This window comes from Lagopus muta, chromosome 1 (genome assembly GCF_023343835.1).
Source record: "Lagopus muta isolate bLagMut1 chromosome 1, bLagMut1 primary, whole genome shotgun sequence".
NCBI classification, from domain to species: domain Eukaryota; kingdom Metazoa; phylum Chordata; class Aves; order Galliformes; family Phasianidae; genus Lagopus; species Lagopus muta.
This window is the reverse complement of record NC_064433.1, coordinates 53,013,246-53,038,027: the sequence shown is the minus strand read 5'-3', so window position 1 is coordinate 53,038,027 and position 24,782 is coordinate 53,013,246. Positions and strand designations below refer to the sequence as shown.

The 24,782-nt window shown below is 38.0% G+C and overlaps 1 protein-coding gene across 1 annotated transcript in view; it reads left to right on the top strand.

The window, feature by feature from the left end:
- Positions 1 to 24,782, top strand: part of POLR3B (RNA polymerase III subunit B) — a 70,376-nt gene that overhangs the window by 25,094 nt on the left and 20,500 nt on the right. The window contains exons 14-23 of the mRNA XM_048960922.1: positions 195 to 395; positions 1,844 to 2,006; positions 3,525 to 3,678; positions 5,460 to 5,534; positions 6,208 to 6,306; positions 9,758 to 9,885; positions 16,026 to 16,235; positions 18,097 to 18,255; positions 19,182 to 19,299; positions 20,439 to 20,581. Of these exons, the coding sequence (XP_048816879.1) occupies positions 195 to 395; positions 1,844 to 2,006; positions 3,525 to 3,678; positions 5,460 to 5,534; positions 6,208 to 6,306; positions 9,758 to 9,885; positions 16,026 to 16,235; positions 18,097 to 18,255; positions 19,182 to 19,299; positions 20,439 to 20,581 (1,450 nt within the window). The remainder of the gene's footprint in view (positions 1 to 194; positions 396 to 1,843; positions 2,007 to 3,524; positions 3,679 to 5,459; positions 5,535 to 6,207; positions 6,307 to 9,757; positions 9,886 to 16,025; positions 16,236 to 18,096; positions 18,256 to 19,181; positions 19,300 to 20,438; positions 20,582 to 24,782) is intronic.

Sequence of the window (24,782 nt, the reverse complement as noted above, 5' to 3'; positions counted from 1 at the left end):
ACTGCAGGGGGTTGGACTGGATGAGCTTTAAGGTCCTGTCCAACACAAGCCATTCTGGGATTCTATGAAATGGGCAGTATTGGCTGTGCAAAGCTCCTGAGGTTGTTCAGTCTAAATCTTGAAAAAGGGAATGCAGTGTTGAAAGACAGATAACCTGTGATAACTGTTTTTTAAATGCTCGTTGTGTTCTACAGGGAAATTGGTCTCTGAAGAGATTCAAAATGGACCGCCAAGGTGTGACTCAAGTATTGTCCCGCTTGTCTTACATATCTGCTCTGGGAATGATGACTAGAATCTCTTCTCAGTTTGAAAAGACAAGGAAAGTGAGTGGTCCTCGATCATTGCAGCCATCTCAGTGGGGGATGCTCTGCCCATCGGACACTCCTGAAGGAGAGGTAAGGGACTTGTATGTTGCTGTCAGTATTTCTGTCCTCCTGAGCAGCGGTGGCACTGTTTGGTTTGAAGCAGTCCTCTGACAGAGGAAGAATTTTGCTGAGGAGGGTTCTTGATGAGAGAAATTATCCTTAGTCAAGTAGCACTGCTTGTTTGTCTTCTCACATCCCATCAGTTTACGTCCTGGTCCTCCTTACTATGCTGTTCTCCTTTCAGAAGGGAATGGCTAGAAGCTTTGTTGAGAAATCATTAGGTTGAATTATTTTTGCTCTCTTTGCTCTGTTTTGATCCGGACAGGAAAAGGAATCCTCAACTCTTATCCCTTTGTTCTAGAATGAGTATACTCTTTTGAAATTACAATCAACCTGCAATTTTTCTAGAATTGTATTAATTTTACAGAAACTGCTTTATCTTACCTTTAAATATGCAGCTTTTTCAACCAAATTATCAATGCTGGCAGTTTTCCTTTATATTGTAATCTTTTCATTTTCTACGTCCTGAATGGAAAGCCCTGTGAGAGCTTTGGACTTCTGGAGTAAATATGTAATCAATATGAGCTAGTCTTAAGCAGCTGAAGTAAAATTATGCTGTTTAAGATACTTAAATGCTTTTTGTTACCTAATTTGCAAATAATTGCAAATAATTATATTGTTATTTTCAAGTCTCCACAAAGATATAGTGGTAAAATTACATTAAAATTAAGAAGTTTTGATGTATGGAGTTATAGCAATTAATTCTAATAACTAAAAATTTATTAACCTAACTTTTTTTTTATTAACCTAAAACTGAATTGTTTGTACTTCTTCATGTACTTTATCTGTAAAAACTATGTGCTATGACAATGAAGTGTCCAAATATTGTCATGCTGCTGAATTATATTTCCTTGATTTTTCTATGTAAATAATAAAGATATTGCTTTAAAGAGAGAAGAATAAACGGTTATACATGTTTTGGTTAACTTCATATCTACAAACTGTACTTTTTATTTTTAAATGCTAAAACATTACCTATCTGTGCAATGTAGAAAGTACTTACTTTTTTTTTTTCCTAATTTTCAATGTACTTAATTTGTTTTGTGCTTTGAATTTCTTTTGTAACTCTGTGCAGTGGCCTGAAAAGAGGCTGTTGTGAGGTGGGGGCTGCCTCCTCTTCTGTGTAACTAGCAATAGACTAAAGGGAATGGCAGGGGAGGTTCAGGTTGGATAATAGGAACAATTTCTTCTTAGAGTGGTGCTGCAGTGGCACAGGCTGCCCAGGGATGTGGTGGAGTCACCGCCCCTGGAGGTGTTGAGAAAACATTTAAATGTGGTATTAAGGGACATGGTTAATGGGGAAATACTGGTGGTAGGTGGATGTTTTGGACTGCATGATCTTAGAGGTCTTTTCCGACCTTAATGATTCTGTGATTCCATGAATGGATAAAAGATTAAATTGTTTGTTCTTTCTTTAGGCTTGTGGTTTGGTTAAAAACCTTGCTCTGATGACTCACATTACTACAGATATGGAAGATGGCCCAATCATTAAACTAGCCAGTAATCTTGGAGTCGAAGATGTGAATTTGCTCTGTGGTGAAGAACTTTCATATCCTAATGTGTTCCTTGTTTTCCTGAATGGTAGGCAGCTCTTCAGCAGTCTGACTCTGATTTGTTGCCAATTTTGAGTTACTCTTCAGAAACGCTGCAATATTTGGAGCGTGGCCAAACACAGTTGTTGTATTCCCTGTGAATTTCCCCTGTAATTTCATCAGCAAATATTTGATAGGGTTAAGCAGAGGACACAGGTCAAATGATGGCATTTATTTGTGTGTGAAGTTGTCCTCAGAACTCTGCAAATGCATATAGCTGGGATATTGAAGCTCTTTTGAGTTTCAGTACTGTTTGTATACAGGTTTGCATGAATGCATACAAATGTATGTATACTCCATTACAGATTTTTTTTGTTTGGTTGGTTTTCTAGTCATTCACCAATTAGTTGACCTTCCTAAGGTACTTTTTAAAAAGAATAATGTTCTTAAAATGATAACTTTAATTTTATAAATCCAGAGCTTCGTTCACAGAATTTATTTCTTCTTATTGCAGTCTTCATATATTTTTGTATCTATTCATGCAACTGTGTTTAAAAACAGGAAGCCAGCATTTACTGTTTGCAATATTTAGCAATGCTGTTCTCTTTAAAACTGCCTTTTAAGCAACAACTTGCTTTGTGAATGATTATAAAAAATGAGACTTAAAACAAGCTGCATTGCTTTCCTTTGTTAGAAGAATGATTTGGCACATGTGCTTTGCTTCTGCACGCTTAAGTTCCTTTTGCAGCTGATCTTTCAGTATTTCTAATCAGCAGTTACTATAATATTAGATTTCAAAATAGTGACATGTTAAGAACTACAACTATGATTTTGTCAGCAGCATCCACTTCAGGGATTAGTATTTAAGGTCTGTCACCGTGAGTAAGTTCTCCATTTACCTTCAAATTAAACAGCAGTTATTCTTCTCAGTTACATGAAAGAAACACTTGACTACACTGCATTCCTTAGCTCTGCTTTTCTTTAGCAATATGTTAAAGATAAGGTTCAGTGAAACCACATGCACTCCTCCTGTTTTGCTTTATGGTCTAAAGGGAAGTGCCGAGCAGAAGGATTGGATTCTTCCTTCAGACACTCCATTTGTAGTATGGAGCAAGATCACTTATGTTCCAAAATGTAGATGATCTCATACTTAATGAAGCAAAACTGATCAATATAATTAGTTTCTTGTTTTAATTCTAGAAGAATCCGGCCTTGTGGTTGTCTGATTTGTTTCAAATTTAAGTATGTGATGTAAGAGGACAGAAAGTCTTTCAAGTGCATATTCCTACATTTATATCAGGCTGTCTCCCTGTGTTTTGTTTAATATGACACTGTACTAAGTTGTGTTCCATATGTTAAGATAAACTTGGTTAGATGACTCTTTAAAAATGAATTTTAGTCTTCTTTGCTCATCATGCATCAGAATACTTAGATATGTATTTTAAATACGTATACTAATTGCAAGAAGTGGGAAGTATTTCTGTACATGTTAGACACGATCAGAGTTTGCACATCCAAAGCTCTGCTTATATAGAGTGGGCCATGAACTTGTTCTCTTTCTGAATAGGTAACATCCTTGGTGTCATACGTGATCATCAAAAGCTAGTCAACACGTTTCGGATAATGCGACGAGCTGGTTATATCAATGAATTTGTTTCCATCTCTACAAATCTTTCTGACAGATGTGTCTACATTTCCTCTGATGGAGGGAGATTGTGCAGGTAAGCATCCTATCAGAATTATCTAGTAAGCACTGTTCTGTGCACTGTAAGTACACTGGGTGAAGGAACTACAGATTTAAACATAAAAACTGTTTTCAAATTCAGGGGAATTTGAGCATTTATTTTCTCCTTAAATAACCCTCATTCAAAGCAGATAGGTAGGCAAGACATTATGTAGTCTGATTATGTAGTCAATCAACTTCCCAAAAAAAGCCTGAGTAGATTAGTTTTATCTCTATAAAGAAGTTAGAGCAAAATATTGCTTCCAGCTTCTTAAAAAAGGAGGAAGGAGAAATCAACTTAGTTGGCAACTGCAGGGATAGTCCATTTCCTTGGATTGTTTGTTTACTTCTTTTTTTTTAAGTTATCAGAGTACTTAAACAAGGTACAAGCAGCCACCTCTTGGACATGATACCACTTTGTAGAATGAGAGGCTACCCTTTGCCTTCAAGAGCCCTTATTTCTGGTACAAAGATTCCTCAGGCATGCATGTGCTCTCTGTTGTAAAAGGAAAGTCTCCAAGTTTTGGTTTAGTTCACTGCTTGCTGTTATCTAGGCAGGGAATTCATTAAATTTGTAAGGAAGGTCTCTGCCTTGAGTGCTTACACTCCTTATTGCACAGAGAATGCCTTGATAACAGTCATGTCACAAAGGCAAGCAAAAAGGAATTGATTGGTTAAAGAACAAGGTGTAACAGAACAAAAAAGAGCTTGGGAGCAGAATGACGTAAGAACTATATACATACGTTAGTTACAGTTGGCATTCCACCTTATTTGTTAATTGAAATTCAGAGCATACTGAATGCTGTGTAAGGCATGGTAAAGACCCAGAAGTAGTACACATAAATATCAGCTAATCACACCCACTCAAGACATGCAGTGGTACGGCCATATTCCATTAGCACAGAAGTCACCTTACCAGTTAGGCTAATCCAGGTTTGAAAAAGTTCTGATTTGATGTGGGTTTTTTTTTATTTCCTTCCTTTCTTTTCTTTTTTAAGAGTGAGAAGTGAAATTGTGTGTATTTCCAGGAATTAACCAAATTGCTTTGTGACATTCCCCACCCGGTAATTGTTCAGATCCCCTTATTAACCATTTAAAAGTGCTCCTTAGTCTTCAAACAGTTATTTAGACTTCAGAGTGGACTCCACAAGTATCTTGTAGCTATTTGCTGCTCTTTATAAGAGCAACTTGTCCAAATAGCAACAGCCCTTGATGTTTCATTCTTGCGTGCCATCCTTTGTGCTAGGGTTTCCTTGCAATAAGGAAGCCTTCAGAAGCCCATGTGTGGTTGAAATTTATGGATTCATGTAATGCAACCAATAGTAAATGCCAGCACTTTCTAAGTATCAGCAAAATACATTCTGCATGTGGGCATTTCAGCACAAACTGATGACTCTCTTTTGCATGGAGACCCTGAAGTATCCATAGAACTTAATGCTGTTCTTAGCTTTGTGGAGTAAGGTTTAAATCTCTTAAAGCCATTGACAAAATGTGTAGGTGAAACTTGGAAAATGTTAGTTTAAAGGTTTAGAGGAGAAAAAAGATGGCTTTGTCAAAATTCAAGTCTGATTTTTTTTCTGGTGCAGTTTTTTGCTACTGAAAGGACAAAGAGCCAGTTCAGGACACCTGTGTTTCAAACCAAGGTCTGAATAATTGCTGGTTGTGTCTATTTGGCTGTATCAGTTTATAAAATGGTTGATATGGCTGCAGTGTCCTGAAAGCACAAACTGTTACCCAAGTATTTGCTATTATAATCCTTTCTTTTCTTTTTACTTGTAGACCCTATATAATTGTAAAGAAGCAAAAACCTGCAGTAACAAACAAGCATATGGAAGAACTGGCTCAGGGTTACAGGTACTCAGTTCAAGAATACTATTTTCATATTCTTCACATCTTTTTGTAAATACTATGTGGAAATTATTTAGACAGTCCATCATTTCACAGTGTTGGTTAGCCAGTAAGAGGAGTGTGTTCTTCTATACATTTGCACATATAAGTTATGTGTATAAATCAGTGTTTTGAAGGTTTTCTGTTTCAGAGTCAAATTAAGTTTAGTTGTCTTGGTGTTTTTCTTTTCTTTTTCCTTTTTTTTTTTTTTTTTTTTTTTTTTTTTTTTTTTGTGTGTGGTATGAAATTTGTCAATTACACGGAATAAAATCTCTCAGATCTTCCTTTTCCCACAAGAGGAAGTTCCAGGGAGATTTCCATCTTCCTCTTGATTGAAAATGAAGTGTTTATGCTTTGCTGATATCATGGTGATGATGAATACATTCAGGATATTTTACTTTGTTGTTCAAGTAAGTATCACTGGTCAGTCAGTCTTTGTGAAGCAGCAAAATAAGGGGATTGATTGCTTGAAGATGCAGTTTTCTTTGAATACTAAAAATGCAGAGGTTTAACATAAATGAATTCTCTAGATTGTATTCTACATGTTACACACTTTCAATATAGGCATTCTGTAATTCAATTTTTGCAGAAACATAAGAAAAGACCATACTTCCAATGTAATTTTTTAATTTAACAACAGGAATTTTGAAGATTTCTTGCATGAAGGCCTTGTTGAATATTTGGATGTGAATGAAGAAAATGACTGCAATATTGCACTGTATGAACATACAATTAATAAGTAAGTACGCATTCAGACTAAACACTGATGTATAAAAAAATTTCGTATAGTGACTCTCCAGAATGCAAGAATATCATGTTATTATTTTTATACATGTATACTGCTTCCTTGCTAATGATTAAAACAACCCCAGATAGAAGGTATCAGTTTCCAGACATCCTTAATTATCTGTGGGATAGTTACAAAATGTGGTTTACCTTTTGTCTTTTTTTGGGAGATCTACCCCAGCTTCTAATTCTCCATAATATGGAATATTTAAGGGTATATAATTCATTTCTCTGGAGGTAGTTTAGTTTTGTTTTTTTTTTTAATCATTGAGCTGCTCATCATAAATAGTTTTATACATTAGGAAGCCAGAAGGGAAATGGTTCCATTTGTTAAACAATGATATTAAGATTTTGTGATTGTCCTTTGGAAAAGTTTCTTTGTTCTTAATATATGGGGATACTAGACAACCGGGTTACATTAAATGCCTGAAGTGTCAGGATGAGACATTCCATTTGACTTTTTGATGTACAATAGGCCCCAATAAAAATGTCTGTATCATTCTAAGTATCTTTACCATATGTTAAAGCCCATTCCTGGCACGTGGTTTTTGTTTAAAAAGATTCACTGATTATTTTTTGGGGTGTGTGTGTTTTCTGCATAGGTAAAGGACCCTCTAGCTTGTGAGTGTGATTTGAAACTCCATATAAAAGGAACGTTTCTTTAAAATTTTTAAGTCCTCATATCTTTCTACTTCAGCATTGCTCTGACAACATTCTGTCAAGTAAGGCTACACATAGGAGGATATTGGTTACTTCCATGAAATATTTGATCAGTAGGTTTATGCAGAAAATGCGTTTTCTAACTGTTCTGTCCTTGTCAAGTGCTCATGGAGGCTAGTAGAAATACATCATTGATTTCAGTGGATCTGGATGAGACCTTCAATTGTCTGTAGCCTTTGCCAGTTGAAATGCATTAACTCTGCTAATTAAGTTGCATTGCTCATGCCCAGGCCTTGGAAGACTTCATCACTTTAAGAAATTACTCTTGCATGCTCTTGTCTGGCTTCTGTATACATGAGCAAGGAAGAGTACATACAACTGCTGTCTTCTGTGCCAAAATTAAGCAACCTCCTTACACTGTCAGAGCTAAAAAATTTAAGTTATCCTACGGCTGACTCATTTAGGAAGGTTAATGGGAACATATCATCTGAGATTATCGATTACTCACAAATAGGAGGAGCCTGTGAGCTTCCAATGGAGAGTGTGAAGAAATGACTCCAAGATAGCTGCCAAAAGTTTGGAAGATTCTTGTCCATCAACTTGCTTTGAGTTTAGCGTAATTCCTTGTAATTAATAGGGTCATAAGTATCTAAGCATGCACCGTACAGGCACGTTGCTCCTTGGTTTTAGTAATAATATTCCCTACATCTTGAGTACCCCCTGCCCCCAACATCATCTTGCATTTTAAATGGTACAACCATGTTGGTACAACTTGTTCTGATAATACAACAGATACAATCCACTATTGTGAAGTATCCCATTAACATTCCTGCTTTTGTAATGGAGGCTTCTTTTAGTTACGGTATCTTCTCTTTGCCTTTCCAATCCAATTAAGGTTTTTTTTCTATTTAGCGTGTTCAATTTCTTCCTTACCCGTTTGTAACTCTTATTTTCAAGCTGACAAGTTTGCCTTCCTTTCTTGGTTCCATTTCTGGCAGAGGCATTTTGACTTGCAGAAATTTGAACTCTTCTAAACTATAAATTATTATGAAATGCATCCTTGGATCTAGCATCTTCTGTGGATGAAATGAGGTTGACCTCCATAGAAAAATATTTGTGCTGAACTTTACGCTATCTGAAAATGTGTATGTAAATCCATGCCTTAGTACCCTCTCGAGAAATTTGGTAACTTCCTCATCAGTAGGTTCTTAAACCTCTTGTTTTATTGTGTGAGAAGCTATTCGTTCTGTGAAGTTGCACAAAATGGTAGAGCAGTCCATGCTTGAAGTTAACTGCTGGCTCTTAAGACTACTTTACAATTCCTTGACTGCAATTGGCATTCTACTATTTGTGTTTTTTAAGGAGGGCTTCAATAAACATTTATACTGAGAAAAATAGCATCTACCTCTGGCCAGCTGGTGATTTTTAGGCTGCTGAAACAGATTTGTGATTCATAGAGGTGCCTGGGATTGTCAGGTGTTTTCACTAGGCTTGGTCCTTAGGGTTCCCAGTTCTTTCAGATTCAACTTTCCAGTGGTTTGTGTGTTGTTTCTGTAAGTTCCTGCTAGTCTTTCTCTTCAGTGTGCACTACCAGGTTGTGCCTCAGCCTTCTTGAGCTTGTAGTGCTTTACCCCTTTATAATGTCGTTATAACAAATATTTTTCCAGTTGTTTCATTTGCAGGGTCTTAAAGTTAAGTGATCAAATTCATGTTTTCAATTCAAAAAAATTTCCAAGAGACTTTCCAGATAAGTCAGATATTAAACATGAGATTTGCAGAGTGCAGTGGATTTAGATGTGTGAGACAAGCAATGTATACCTATACATCTGCTGTGCTCTTGAAAGATATGCCTTGGGCAGGTTTAGTTATAGTTATCTTTATGTTAAAATGAAGCATTTCCTAGTTGCTTATGTTGATTTTAAAAAACAGGCCTGCTTCAACCAAGCTTTATTGTATACTGCATCCTCAGTTGTTAGTCGCTCTGTGTGCATCCTCGCACACACTGATTTAATTGTCTTCATTGTGCATGGAATTTCTTAAGCTCAAGCCAGGTAGAATGGATTTTTTCTTATTTCTCAGCCTTTGTACGCCTTGTCCCTGTCTTTTTATTCCTCATCAGTTGTGCCATGTAGCAACGTAATTAATATCAAAATATTTGCAGAGCTTTTCAAGTAGTATTTTATTATGGCGTATCATCCATGGTGCTGGATCTGGTTTGGAAACAGATGTTTTCTTTCTAACTGATATTATATAACTGATCTTGGAAAACTAAAACTACGCTTTGGGATTTTCTTCAATACCTGAATCTGTCTTGCTTCTCCTTCCTCCACATCCCCTGTAGATTTTTAGATCTCTAGAATGGTAACTTGATGCGGAGGACTCTTGTTACATGCGATGACATTCCTTAAGGCATTTTTGGGACTTGCTGTATAAGCTGATGTTTTTATTGTCTTGCTGAGCTCCCTCAGGTTGTTGTTACCTAGAGGCTTTTTCTCTCCTTGATGAAACTTTATTTTCCTTTAATTCATTTCATGTGGAAACAGTTAAAATTAGGAAGAAAAAAAAAAAAAAAAAGCTAAAAAAAAATCCCACATTGAATCCATATTTTGAAGTCTTACTGGCTTGCATTTTCCTTAGCAAAACTGAAATAAAGAGTTATGAGATACTATTAAATTAAATAACTGATATTTATATGTTTGTTCACAAGCCTTCTGTAACTGGTACCCTTTTTTTTTGTTTTTAAGGGATACAACACATTTGGAGATTGAGCCTTTCACGCTGCTTGGTGTCTGTGCCGGTCTGATTCCATATCCTCACCACAACCAGTCCCCACGAAACACTTACCAGTGTGCCATGGGGAAACAAGCAATGGGTAAGATTATTTGATTTTTACTCCACTTTGGAATATTATGTAGTTTTTGAGGCTGTGTAGAGAAAGTAACAAAACAGAGATATTCTCTCCTGCTCAACATTAAAGTTTCTCTAGGAAGGGAATACTTCCTTGCTGAGATGAAGTAAGGAAGAGTTACTTCTAAAAAGTTTGAAAAAATAAAATAAAAAAGCAGTTATGCTGGATGGAGACCATATCTGTAAGTCTTAATAATTACATTTGGAGAAAATGGGGGGCACTATTGCTGTTTTTTTGTTTTTTGGTTTTTTTAGGGGGGTAAATCATAATGACTTTGAAGTTTTCAACATAACGGAAGGATTGGCAGTCAGGTTTTCCTTTCTCTTTATGCTGCAATGTGCTATGAGTTTCCGGACAAAAAGAGATAAGAGATTCCAGGCAAAAAATAAATAAATAAATAAAGCATTCTCACAAAGAGAGACAGTGCAAAGAGAAGAGACTTTTCCTCAGTAGCCGAGCAGTTGTCTTTTAAAAGAAAAGTTAGACTGACATTATAGAAACACAGTGAGCAAATTACTAAAGAGCACACTTAGTTACTTGCCCACTTCCCACAGCAGCAGTTTAAGATTCGGGGCTCTTTTTTTTTCCCTTTTTAAATGAAGAATGCAGTATAATAATGACTTCCCAGAAAAATGATTGAAACAAAATTGATTTATGATCAGTTAATTATTCTTTTTACAAACGTACCAGCTGATCATTAAAGAAAAACCAAACCATTTTCTAAGTATGCAGTGGTGAGCAATTAACACACAGTAAGTCCTCATTCTTCCATTCTTACATAGCTAAGCTAGCATTAAAGCATTGCAGTCATACAGCCTGTGATCAAACCAGAGTGAGTGCTGACAAGAATCTGAGCTGCAGTGCATCAGCTCAGACAGCTGCACTCAGACTTGTGCTGTACATGTGCTTGTATTGATGGTCCCTTGGAAGCTGAGTTACTGTAGAAAAAAAGCACACCACTCCTGTTAATGCTGTGCATCTGAACCTCAGCACCTTTAGTGAGCCTTTTCCAGCAGAAATAGTAGCATACTAACTGCCTGATGCTGAACTGTCGTGGTCAGCCACCAAAATAGCAGAAAATAGAAGCAGATGTGTGTTATCCCCTTTAAATAAAATTTAAAAAAGAGAGAGGGGCGATGCAATCTTTTTTCTTACGGTTCTCCCCCATCCCATTATCTTTCCTCCCACCCCCGAGTCTCTATTTTATGACTATTAGTCTCAGAAGGTTTGGTTAGTTACCACACACAGTTAAGCAGGATCAGTGTGTACAGAAAGCCAATTCAGTATCTGTGGAGTTCTTTTGTAGTTTTCTGTGTGAAGGTTTTTTTCCCCGTTTTGTTTTGAGTGTCATTTGCAATTCATTGTCTGTGTTTTCTGAGGTTGGTGTATTCAGCTGCTTTGACCCCAGGTCTTGCACATTTAGCTCCTTGGATACAATCCTCTGACGTTTCTGCTGACGCTAGGAACACAAAAGCCATTGAATATCTTGAGCAATAAAAAAAGCTTTTGTTTCAGTTTGTTATGACAAAACACCTGACTCTAAGAATAAGCAGCTAGATAAAAGTACATTTTAAATGTTGGCACGTGACCTGAGCTTTGTTTTGCTCTGCCTGAAGTATCTGCAAGCACCCAAACTTTTCTTTAATTAGTGCTTTCTAAAAAAAACACCCTCAGTGGTAATATGTAGGGGCAGAAACTGTTTTTTCTATACAGCTGTAGATCTAAAGGATAATCCTGAAACAGGTTACACGTAGTTCAGACTTTACTTACGAGGGCATGTAATGCTGCACTACAAACCCCAAGCTTTTCTGCAGTTCTCCACCCTTCTTTCTTTCCCCATCTCACAATTGCAGACTGGCTACAAGGTCCATGTTGCCATGTGGAGACACGTCCAAGTGCACGGTGTCACTTCTGTCTGTCCGAAACTGGGGAGCACAGCGGGGGCCCCGTGCTCAGAACGAGGGCCCTGTGTGCTTGGTCAGCCCTTTTTACAAATATCAGCTGTAGAGAAAGATGTGAAAGCACAGATAAAGGGATGGTGTCCGTCAGGTTGCAGTGAGGTCTGCAATCCAGCATCCTTGATGAGTGTTAGGTGTTAAAATACGACCGTCTAAAACATATGGAAAAATATCTTTCTGAGTGGGTCATTTTGTTGGAGGACTGGGGCTGCACTCGGTGTAGTGAGCAAAGTGGATTTCAGTGAGATGATATTGAAATGAAATCTCTTTGTTTTGTCATAGACAATGTACCGTGTGCTGTACTGCACTGTCAGTTGTGCTGTGAGACCGAGGGGAAGTTGTGCTGGCAAATACAGGAGCAGCTGCAAGGGCCTCAGTGGAAGGCTGACATTTGAGTGCAGAAGTAACAGCAGAAGCATAAAATCTGGGGAATATTTAGGACTAAAATACAAGAATCTGTACTGTTCGAATTCCATGTGTTGGTACAGTAATGTTTAAAATGATCAAAGGCGCCTAAGACTAGAGGTGTGATTTTAAATGCAGCTTTTCAGTCACTTCAACTTGCAGGAAATGGGTCTGTTTTATGTGCTGTACCTCTGTTACTGAGAAGCGTTACACAAAAACCTAATGTAAGAAATGAAAACACCCATAGTCCTGTCAGCAGTCCACTGTATTGCACAGGCCTATCTGTGAGGGTGGCTTTGCAAGTCCGCAAAGCTGTGTGTGGTGGTTCCAACCCAAGTGTTTAACACGAGTCTGAGCAAGGAAGGAAGGCTCTGCATGTCAGTTGTAGCTCCAGCCTGTGAAAGAACAGAGAATATTTGAGGGCAGTTTTGGGGAGTGAGCAAGAACACTGATGCAACTTCGGTCGGTGGGCTGAGAGCTGAAGTGCTCCCAGGTTGTGTATGGCCGGCCTGTAGGCAGGGAACTAAGCCAACAAAGCAACACCAGCTTGTGCTGTTCTTCTGGGCTTGCTGCTTTGTGGCCAGACCCAGTTCTGCAGCACTTGGGCCCTGTGAGGCAGCCCCTGTCTGGAGCTTCTCTCCCTGGCACCAGGCACCTGTTGGGGCAGTAACAAGCCAGATTTCCCCCATAATCTTTGGGACCAACTTCTTAATCTTTCTACCTTGAGAAGAGTATTTCAGATCCTGAATGTCCACATCAATCAAGACATGTAATGTGAAAGAAAATCTGTGAGCTGAGGTGGAGCTTCTCTACAGGGTTCACTGCAGCCTTTAAAATGATTCACCTGTTCTCTGTTGGTTTGTGCTCATATGAAGGACAGAATAGTAGAAAATCCATGGTGAAACTAAGGGAAGTACAGAAGTATGGAAGTTCCTCTCTTGACTTGTGCAGTAATATATCCCTTTGTGCTCCTATCTCAAGTAGGTTAATTTCTGTATCTATGTTAATTTTGGTTGTTAAATTTAATCTTGCTGTAAGTAATACACCAGAGGATTGGATAAATGTGTATTCTAGCTGGCTGTATGTTCTATCCCTTTGATCATTTTTGTGGCCCTCCTCTGGATGTGCTCCTACAGGTCCTTGTCTCTCCTGTACTGAAGACTTCACACCTGGACACAGTGCTCCTAGTGAGGCTTCACCAGTGCAGAGCAGAAGGGCAAGATCACATCCCTTGTACTGTTGGCCACACTTCTTTTGATGTGTCCAGGATACAGATGGCTTTCTGAGCTGTGAGGACACATTGCTGGCTCCTGTCCAGTTTGCCATTGACCAGCACCCCGAGTCTTTTTTGGGAGGGCTGTGCTCAATCCTTTCATCCCCCATTCTTTATTGACATTTGAATTTGTTGAACCTCATGAGGTTCACCTGGACCCACTGCTCAAGCCTGTGTAGGTCCCTCTGAGTGGCATCCCATCCCTCAGGTGTTTGATCATTTTACTTGTGTTCTTGAATCATTCTCTACTAACATTTCTTTCCTGCTAGGATATCCACTACTTGGTCTACATGTACATTTTCCATTCGATATGCTACAACACTCAGCTCTAAAAATTACCTGAATACTTTATTACTGAGGCTCAAAATCTCAGTAATGTCAGTTCTGGTCTGAGATAAGCAGTAACAGCTGAACCTTTGAAACACATGAAGCATTGTTACTCTGGCATAGATAGAATTTGAATTTGAATTACCTGAAATATGTGAGTGTGTCATCTGTAAACCCTTAGATATAAGAGGTTACTCAGATTGTTCCTGGAGTATAAAAGAAGAAATTTAGCTAAGATCTGACATGCCAGAGGAGAAAAAAATTGCAAGCATTTCAGAAGAGAAAGTTGAGAAAGATAGTGGCATACTCAGGAGAATATTTCTCTCAACAACAGGGAAATACACCTGTCTAAAACTTCTAAGATGAGCTGTGCAGCAGATAGCCTGTCCTGAAAGCACACATTATTCATTCTAGGTGCCAAGAAAAAGAGTCGTCTAAAGCTCCGTTTTGTTTGGGAGTAGAAATGAAAACATTGTCTTGTTCTTAGGCTAGAGTAATATCAAAAGTAAGAGAGCATTCAGGTTGTAGAGCCTTATTCAGGGATTACTGGGAGAGTCGTCAGTGTTGGAAATTCCAGGCCCTGTGAGCTTGCTTCTTGCTGCGTGCAGAAAATACTGCCCTGGGATGAACTATTTCTTCCTCTAAGAAAAAGACAGGAGAGCAGCTGTTCAGAAGCAAGGGATGGGTAAAGCCTGTCAAGCATTCTAAATTGTCCCAGGTGTTTAAGAACATTGTGCTTGTGGCTTCAGGTTTACTTCCCCGAACCAAGAAAAGTCTAGGCCTGCCAGATGGTTAGTAAGATGTTTGTTTTTGACATTATTTGTTGAGGTATCTCCCTGTTCTCATCCCTGAGAATGGTGGTTCAGAACAGTGAGCCTAGCAGTAAGCAGCCCAGTAGGCCTTTGGAACTGCCCATGATGCTGCCTGCATTTAAATCATTGATATTCTAGATGTTTTATTTAAATGCAGACAATTGGAAATTGCAAGTATGTGCATATAACACATAAAGCCCTTAGGAGCAGCTTTGTGTTCAGCTATGTTATATGCTGGCCATGTGAAGTCTTCATTATAGTTAGGCTGCTTTGACCTTTCTTTGAAAAAAGCCACTCTTTGAAATTGCAGGAGAAATGGGAAAGGTTCTGAAAGACTTCGTTCTTTAGCACATGTACTGCAGAATATTTAGTACTTCAGCTTTTCAGGCTATAATTTCTTAATTGCTTAGAGACATAGCATAGTCCTGGTACAGCAAACTAATAACATATGATTGCCTTAACTTTTGTTCTGCTACACAACAGTTTATGTTTCCCTGCTGGGTGTTAATTATTTTTTCCTCAGATTTCAGGAGACACTCTGGCAGTCTGATGGGACAGGGCCAAAAATTTCAGTCTCAAGCTGGGAGGTCTATACAAAGGATTGAATTCTGAACTGTAAATTTAAAATTAATTTCATGTAAAAAGACAAATATATTGTGGGTGAACTTCTACAGTAGTCTTTCTAGCAAAGGCGTCTCTAATTCCAAAAGTAAATCAGTCTTGGCTGCTGCTAGCTGTATGCTTTGTTTGTGCTTTGTGACACTGTATCACAGGCTGCTGGTAAACTAATTATTGCCCAGAAAAAGGAAGAAAATACAAAGTAGAAGAGACAGAGATCGATCCAGAGTTCCCCTTCAACACAATGGGAGTCCTTCTATTGGTTCTGATATGATTTTGGATCACAGTTTCAGCTCTTAAAAAATTCTGTGGCTATTGCAACAGTAACAACAAACTTAATACTTGTACTGTAATTCAGTGTTTTAAAAGAATCTTATTTGCATTCAGTCATGGGAGACAATAGTTTGATTTCTTTTGTTGTTCTTTTTGCCTTGATGCTTAGGTCTTCCCTTAAAAAAAATAAAATCTTTCTGTAAGTTTAAAATAAGAAACCTCTTGGGGGTTTATCTGAGTATAATAATGTGAAGTTGTTTTGCTTCAGTCTCTTGTATGATTTTTTTTTTACTTTTTTCATGAGGAATTCATCTCACTGTATGAAATTTCTCAGTTTGTCAGTTTAGTTTCTATGCATGTTGGTAATTTTTTGCTAAGAAATGCTTTTTTCTAGGAAACCCACTGACCTTCAGACTGTTGTTTTTCTTTTATGTACAGGTACTATTGGATACAATCAAAGAAACAGGATAGATACTCTTATGTATCTTCTTGCCTATCCACAAAAGCCAATGGTAAAAACAAAAACAATTGAACTGATAGATTTTGAGAAACTGCCTGCTGGACAGAATGCCACAGTTGCTGTCATGAGCTACAGTGGTTACGATATTGAAGATGCTCTTGTCCTAAACAAAGCATCTCTGGACAGAGGTAAGAACCACCAATTCTTTCCCAGTTCTCCACTGTGTGCTGCAATACATACTTTAATAACCTTGGTGTCTCATGGTGTTATCATATATTATATTTTATTGCTCTTACAAACAGTTACGAACAGTTTTCAAAACCACTTTGGGTGCTTTTGTTTTCTGCATGTACAGTGTCTGTAATTCCATGGTTGTAATAGTTGGGTGAAGTTGCCAACGTGTGAATAAACTCTTGAGTGTGAGCATTATAAGAACCTATGACAACTTTTGACTTCAAGTAAAAAAGGAGAAATGGTCTCTTGGGAAATATTTAGCTTGCCAAAAAAAAAAGGTATTGTATAAAATGTGTGTGGTATTTGCTTTCTAGATGGCTGCCTGAGACTTTCATCAGTGCTGACACAGGTCTCATAATTTTTGTCAGTAATGAAAGCAATAGATAAAACCAGATTTTTGAATGTATTCAGAAAGTGTGTGTAACGTGTAGTGTTTTGTGTGCTGTGATCTTGGTGCTCTGAGGGCACTGTAACAGTATTGCTTGTTTTCTGAGGAAAATTAATAGTATTGGCTAAAACAAAATAGTATTTATTCCGAGAGAAGTTAATTTCTTCTTTCTTTAAAAACAGAAAAGTAAAACCAATGCACTGCATGTGTCTTTCAATGTACCAAATATTTCAATATTTCAATGCACCAAATAGAAGCTAACAAAATGAAACCTGTATTTGTGCTATTCTGGCCTGTGTCATCCTCTCCACAGATCTCAGAGCTTTATGTTAATGCTGCTGGGGGATAGAGCAGAGTTCCCTGAAAACTTGGTGTCTCTTCTCTTCTCTCTCTCCTCAATAAATTCCCTTGAGAGGAGACGTAATGCAGTGTGATCAAATTGGTTTATTTTTGGGTGGCCAAAATCAGTTTCTTCCATGACTTTATTCCCCCCCATACACCCTTCCTCCCTGTTGCTAGGCAGCAATAATAGTATTCCTAGACATGTATCTTTGGCATTAATGTCTGATGCATTTAATTTATGCCTCCTTTTCTAAAACAACAACAGGCATGATTTAAAAGGGAATGTTTTCTTTTCTGGTAGACTGGTAGCATTTACAGGGCGAGCTGTGGTGCCTGTCAGGAGTTACTTGACATAATCTAACAATATAGATGTACTGTATGTGGCCACATCCATCTTTCAAATGGACTAAAATAATGTAGGATTGTTAGAAAGCTCCACTCTAGGCTGTCTGTAACTCTAAGCATGATGGAAGTTTTGTAGTATGGCTAGTTGCTGCACCTAGAGAGAAGTTTCCAAAGGTGCTGCTTCTCTCATCTAAACGAGCTAACTCTACATGTAATTGTATTCACATACACGTGTATGTATGTGTATGTGTACATGTAAGTCATATGTAATTCATACTTCTTGGAACTGGGAGAAAATGGAATGATTGTATGAAACACCCACTAATCACTTTCCTGGTAAGCTAGGCTTTGTTAGCTACAAGGATGAGTGAAAGTTTGGGTCCTTTAGAACCTCCGAAAGGAAGAGGGGCTGTTCTCATCCTGTTTAAACATCTCCTCCTATGGTATGTCTGTGTGTGGACCACCAAAGATAAGAAAAATGGTGTGTGTGTGTGTGTACAGAGCTATAGGAGGGGTTGACAGAACTTCAGAATTGGTGTGCAGTCCTGTATTTAAGAAGTGATAGCATACATGATCTGATTTTAAATTGTGCCTTTGTGCAGTGGCAGGTATGCGTATTCACAATGATGAATAATCTAACTTAAAAATACATCATTTCATAGCTTAGCACGTGTTTCAGCATTCTTTTTTTTTTTTTTGTTCTGATAACATGTTGTAAAGACTTTTTGAACACGTTTTAGGTTTTGGAAGGTGTCTCGTGTACAAGAATGCCAAGTGTACACTGAAGCGTTACACAAATCAGACATTTGACAAAGTGATGGGTCCAATGTTGGATGCAGCTACTCGCAAACCAATCTGGCGCCATGAAATCTTAGATGCTGATGGTATCTGCTCTCCTGGTACGTCAGACTGCACGTTTAGGCCTAGCACCTACTGGTTCTGAAGTAGACATGAACGTTCTGTTACTGTTTCTTGTGTGCTTTGTTTTGTTCTTAGCATATTTTTTTGCTTGTAGTGGACAATATTATAGAGGAAAATGTTTAAATGTTAGCCTGTGAAGGCAACGTGGTGCCTAATATTGTGGGTATGTTGGTTGTTTTTTTGATGGGAGGGCATGGGAAAGAGAGGTGCATAAGTAGAAAATTTATAAGTGCTAACCTTTTCACTGATTCACTGTTATGAAGTACTACTCTTCTTTCATCCCCAAAATGGCAGACTTTTAATATTGTAGTTTTTTACTGGTTCCATCCATCATGATTTTTTGTTGTTGACTTTTAAGGAGAGATTTTATATTATTTTTCATTATTAAAACCTCCTAGTGCATTGTCAGCTAATGCAGCTCCCTGAGGAGGTAAGGCTTTGTCATTTTAACACCTCAAAAATATATTTTGAGGGAGAGAGGAAAACAAATATGATGGGAAATGTAATTGGGCAGGGAAAGAGAGACTAAAAGTGCTCTTGCACAACTCGTGGATGTTATGTAATGTCCAGACATTTAGGTGGAAATTTCTAAAATTAATTACAGTGTTGCTTGTTAATATTCTCCTTATGGTAAACGACCTTAGATGCCTTTTCATATTTATATTTAGACCTTGGCTATGTTCGACAGATCTTCTCAAAGTGCCCTCGACACACAACTGTTCTGATTACCAAAAAAGCTGGTTTGATGATTCCCTAACCATGCGATATTCAATAATATAACATGGCCTACTTCCTGGATGTGTTCCTAACAGTTTGTTTTCCAGTACTCCTTATTCTGTAGCTTTGAATATATTTCTAATATAGGTAGCCAGATACATTTTATTTTATTTTCTCTTTGATGTAGGTGAAAAAGTAGAAAATAAACAAGTCCTTGTGAACAAATCAATGCCAACAGTCACCCAGACACCTCTGGAAGGAAGCAGTGTGCCACAGCAACCACAGTACAAAGACGTGCCAGTAACGTATGTTGCATTTTGTCTTTCTACCTGGGGAAGGTAGCATAGAGGAAAGGTCCCACTGTACAAGGAACTTTCCTGAATGTATGTGTATAGAGAGGAATCATTGAGTTTCCCAGGAGAATCCAAGAAAGAAGTGATGACACTGTGAGCAAGGAGTGGTGTCATACATAGCTTAAGCAATGGAGAAACAGGAGAGAAGCAGAACAAGTGGGAGGGCAGAGAACACATGTATGCTCAGTGAGGGAGTGCATCTCCTCCATGGAGACTCTCAGAAAACACTGACTGCTGCTTAGCTCTCATTTTTCCAGGTAGGAGTCCAGAAGATGGAGGCCTTCCTATCTCAGAGGCTGATGGTGACTGGTCAGCTTGCTCTGGGCACTCCAGCAGATGTTCTTTATGAAAGCACCAAATGAGTAGGAAAGGACAATTAAAAAGATTTTTTTCCCTCAGTGTCCTGAAAGATCAGAAGAATTCTGAGATAAAAACTTTGAAGTAAAATACATAAATTAGGAAGCATGAAAAGTTTTTCACTATTTAGTCGGCAGTAGCTTTGGCATGTTGATAAATTACTGGAGAGCAAGGCAAAAATTGGTGTCCAGGTCAGAAAGGCAGATAGAGCCATGCTGCATTTCTCTGTGATTCAGAACCAATAGGAAGCTGAAGATTTAATCCTACAGGATACTAATAAAGAAGTGATATAACAAGATAATTATCAAGAGATAGAGACATGCATACAGGGCTCTAAGTTTAGGTGTCATAGTTCAACCATCTCAGCTTCTGGAACAACAGACAAAACAATCTCCTACATGAGATACTGAAATCTGATAGAACCTCATTCTGCATTTATCTTTTTAATTTCTGCATCTCCTGCTGCATAAACTCAGGTGATTCCTGCAAAGTTCTTCTCTTTCTGTATCCCATACTGTGTTCTGCCCATCCTTCGTTTCTATACCAGTACATGATATTATGCCTTCATTTTGTTCTTAAATTATTTTAGAATATTTCTTAAGCTCCTTTCTTCAGTTATAATCCTGGCTCCATTAAGGCTGCATCTCAGCCAGAAAATTAACAATAAACAGGTACTTGTTTTTAACTAATTTTGTTCGTAAATGTAAAATTCATGTTCTGTCTTCTTTTGCTAGCTATAAAGGTGCTACTGATTCTTATATTGAAAAAGTAATGATTTCATCAAATGCAGAGGATGCTTTCTTGATCAAAATGTTATTGAGGCAAACGAGGCGCCCAGAAATTGGAGATAAATTTAGCAGTCGTCATGGACAGAAAGGTAAGCTATGTATTTAATAAAAAGAAATACGTGTTGAGTATTCCCATCACATATATGCATCATGCATGTTTCAGATGTTTTATGACTACAGTGGTAGAAGAAGTATTCCTTATTGGTTGAGTTTGCCTAATGGAGCAATTATGTTTCTGGAAAGAGAAGGAGGAATCAGCAAACAAAACTGTTGATATATGAACCTAGAAAGTAGTTTTTCCAAGTGTGAATTTGATTTTAGATAGATTTATCAATGAGTAATCAAGAAAGGTGTTGAAGGAAAGAGTGAGAGGACCTATTCTGAATAACAGAGAAGACTAGAGATGGAACGTGATCTGGGGCACCTCTTGATCTTCAAACCAAGAGCTGTAAAATAGCTTCCTACTAGGAAGCTGCTCAGTGGCATGGTGATCTCCAGGGTTGAATATTAATTGTAAAATGAAAGTTAGAAGCTTGTTTCCCTATCTTTTGAAGATAGTAATGAAATCCCTTTGGCATGAACGGCAATAAAACATGACATGGAATATCCTCTCTGAATCTCAAAGTATTGGGGGTGCATGGGAGGAGCGTAGTGAAAGAAGTGGCTGAAGATTTGCAGTCTGACTGCGAATGATTTGCGAACATGTTTTGTTCCCTGTGGTCTAAATATGGGACTGGTTTTGACTGCTAGTCACTTTTTCATCTTTGCACATGGAAAATCTAGAAACTTAGAAATTTAGCATGACCATTTGCCGCATTGTATGTGCTATACTAAACCTGCTACCTGAATGTTGTATTCCTAGTGTGTATTTAGATCTTGCTTTGGTTTGAAATCATTGCTTAGTCTCACTGAAGGCAGTGCATCTGACGTGAGACTAAGGAATGGGGAAGGAAAGAGGCATATACATGTCTCTCCTGCTACTGGGCGAAATGTGACACCACCTTAAAAACTACTGGACCAGCAACAACAATAACAAAATCTGTACTTCCCTAGTTTGATTTCTGAGGAACTGGAACCACAGCATTCAGTGTTAGCACACCAACTTCTTCTATCTGGTGACACAAGTATCTGTGAGGTCTACGTGGAGCAAAGAGAGAGGAAACTGAGGAAACAGTGGAGAACACTCTTTAGATTTGAAACACACATACTTAAAACTACTTGTAGTTAATGAACTTTGCAGTAATAGCTCGGCTTAAAACTTGGGCTGCCATCTTGAAATTAAACTGGTCTTTCGCCTTTTTTCTGCTACTGTTAAGAAATGGAGATAAACCCCTCTGATGAACACTGAAACATTTTTCTCAGTTCTATTTTCATGGTGGCTTTTAATCTAAAAACAGAAGTGATTCCCACTGTTCCCTACATATCTGGGGAAAAAATACCTATGGAAGGCTTCAAAAAAGTAAAGAAGAAACAGTGCATTCTTGACTTTCCCTTTAAAATCCAGTCAAGTTCTTCCACAACAGCCATATAGGATAGTTTCTGTAAGTGAGAAGGAAGATCATTAGCTTAAGAGAGAAATAGAAAGACTTGATAGTTCAGCTGCTCCATTCCTTTTTTCTCTTTCATGAAGAATTCCTGTAGAATTTGTTTGAAGTAATTTTACAACCTAAGACACAAAGGAGATGTGAAGTACGTTAAGCTTGAGACTGTTTTTATAGCAAAGCCCATTTCTTCGTACTTTCTTAAACTTTATCTAATTGGTTCGTTCTTCTTTCAGGCATAATGCAGCATTGTAGCTGCATGTGACAGTTTTTCTTATTGGAATTTAAAAACTATACATTATAGTTAAGAAGCTTCTATGTTAATCATGACAAATATTTATCTTGCATGAAAAATGTAAGCATGTACGGTTGTCTCCTGACTTGGGCTATCGATGTGCATCAATTGAAATAGTTGGAGAGCATTAAAATGGAACTGTTTCCCATACTGCTCCAAAAACCAAGAAGAATTCTCCACAAATTGAGATTCATCAGAGGAGAAGAGGGAGAAGTGGAAGAATGACAGGAGGAAGCAGAAGTGTCAGGCAAACTGCAATATAGCTTTAGGTGGCAGAGGGCCTTCCGTACCACTAAATGTACATAAGGCATCTCCCAGTAGAGAGAGCTTATTTTAGAGGTCTTGAAGGACAGACATTTCTCTGGATATTCTTGCTCCTTGTCATGCTCTGATATTATCTGTGGTCACATGCAGACACGATAATCATGGTAGTGGAATCACGGTATTTTCTTTAATATCCAGAAAACCTGAGAGCGTTAATAATATTTTTTCCCTAAAGTAAAATAGCTGTGTGAGTCCCATTGTAATGAAAAACAACATCCTAAATGCTGTAGGGGGATTTGGGAGCATCCACAGTTATACCTGACGTCATATCAGGTTAGAATGACTGATGCCCACTCCATCCCTTCTTTGGACCTGTGATGATGATAATCCAACGTCAATTATTCAGAATGCCAAATGTCCCTTTCCACTTGCTGGGGGGGATAAGAGTGGGAACATTGCAACAGTTGTGTTACAGATTTTGCAGGCGTGTGCTTGTTAGCTGTCCAGTACATCAATCTGTAATAATCTCTTGTGATCCTGGGAGTTGGCACGTTCTAAATATTATATCCTACGGGGATTTATGCCCTTACTGGTAGCAGGCTTTTCAGTTTATTGTCTTGTAGTACTTCAGAAGAAAAAATGTTAGGAAGAGTGGTGGAAGGGAGAAATGTGCTTGGGGAGAAGATAAATACATTAGATACATAGAAATAAATACTGACAAGAACACTGGAGCTTACTGTTTTGTGACTTCAGCATACAGTGAAGAGCTGGATGCTGACTTAATGTTAGATTACAGGCAACAAAAGCTTTGAAAAGAAGGGGAAAATCTCCTGCGCTAGCTGTGTAAACGTACTGCTAGTATCATCCTTCTCTAACATCAAATCAGAGAAGGATCTGTTGTAGCAGAAGAATATAGGCAACTGGGAAACAGAAATCACAGTACTAATGGTTTAACGTTTTCTATTGAGAGAATTTTTAATTAGCTTTGAATTTGCTCTTTCTTTGTCTGAATGCAGCTGATTACCTCTTCAAGTTTAATTTGTGAGTGTTAGTTTTAAGCCCATCATAGAGCCATTTAAACAAGTACCTCAATTTAGTAAGAAGGAGAGAAAGCAAATTACTGTCCTTTCTCTATTGTCAGTATTTTTTATTTTCTGGAGAGAGTGTATGAAGATGAGATTTGATTTCGTGATATTGTGGTCACAGTTTTAAACTAATTAAATATGTATTAAATACAAGATTGCGCAAAGCTTTTTTCATGTTGGTTTTCTTTTTTTCCATGTGTTCCAAATTGATTTGTATTCTGGAGGTATACTTTGTCACTGGGGCAGAAGGAAGCAGAGTAACAGAATTGGAAAGTGTCTGGGATACAACAGATTAAATCTCACAAACCAGCTTTAGCCTTTTGTTACAGAAGAGCCTTTCATTAAATACGCATGTAGATTTGGTAGGCCCCTGTAATAATTTAGATCTATGCCACTGCATCTGTATTTGCTACTTTCTTTGTGTCCTCTCCCATGTCAACACTGTATGGGCAAGGGTCACCACTTCCTGGCCTGTCCACTCTTTTCATGCAAGTCCATGCTCTAAGTGCACTTCTTCCAAACTGCCTGGAAAGCCCTCGCCTTCCCTTTGAAACTTGTCAACAAAGTACAGGAGAAGAAGGAAAGTTAGGCCATTGCGCTGTGTTCTGAAACCCACCGGCTAGTATTTTGTGCTATCTCAATATTCATCTTCAAACAGGATGTCACAATAAGATCTTAGGGCTGTCCCTTTAGTTTGTAAAGTCCTTAAGCTTCTAATGTTTCAGGACTAAATGTATACGTACCAGACAGGACTTATCTTAAGCTGTAGGTCTTTGCTTTAACTATAACATATCATACATTTTCCAGAAGGATAAAGAAACTTTTTTGGTGTATTATTTTGTTTTCTAATCTTGCATTCTTCAGAAAATTCACATTCAAAGCACAGAAGGCTAAAGGATTGTTAAGCTAAAGAAGCTTCATCTGAATTCCATACAAACTAAATTATTATATTTCCAGATTTCCTCTTGCTTTGCTACAAGTCACAATGAGGAAAAAGTTGGGCTCCTTTGATGTGAAAAAAAGCAATATATCACTTCTCTGAAAGAACATTTCTCAGTCTCTCATGTGAAAAAGGATTAACACCTCCAACAAAGGTCCTGTAGAT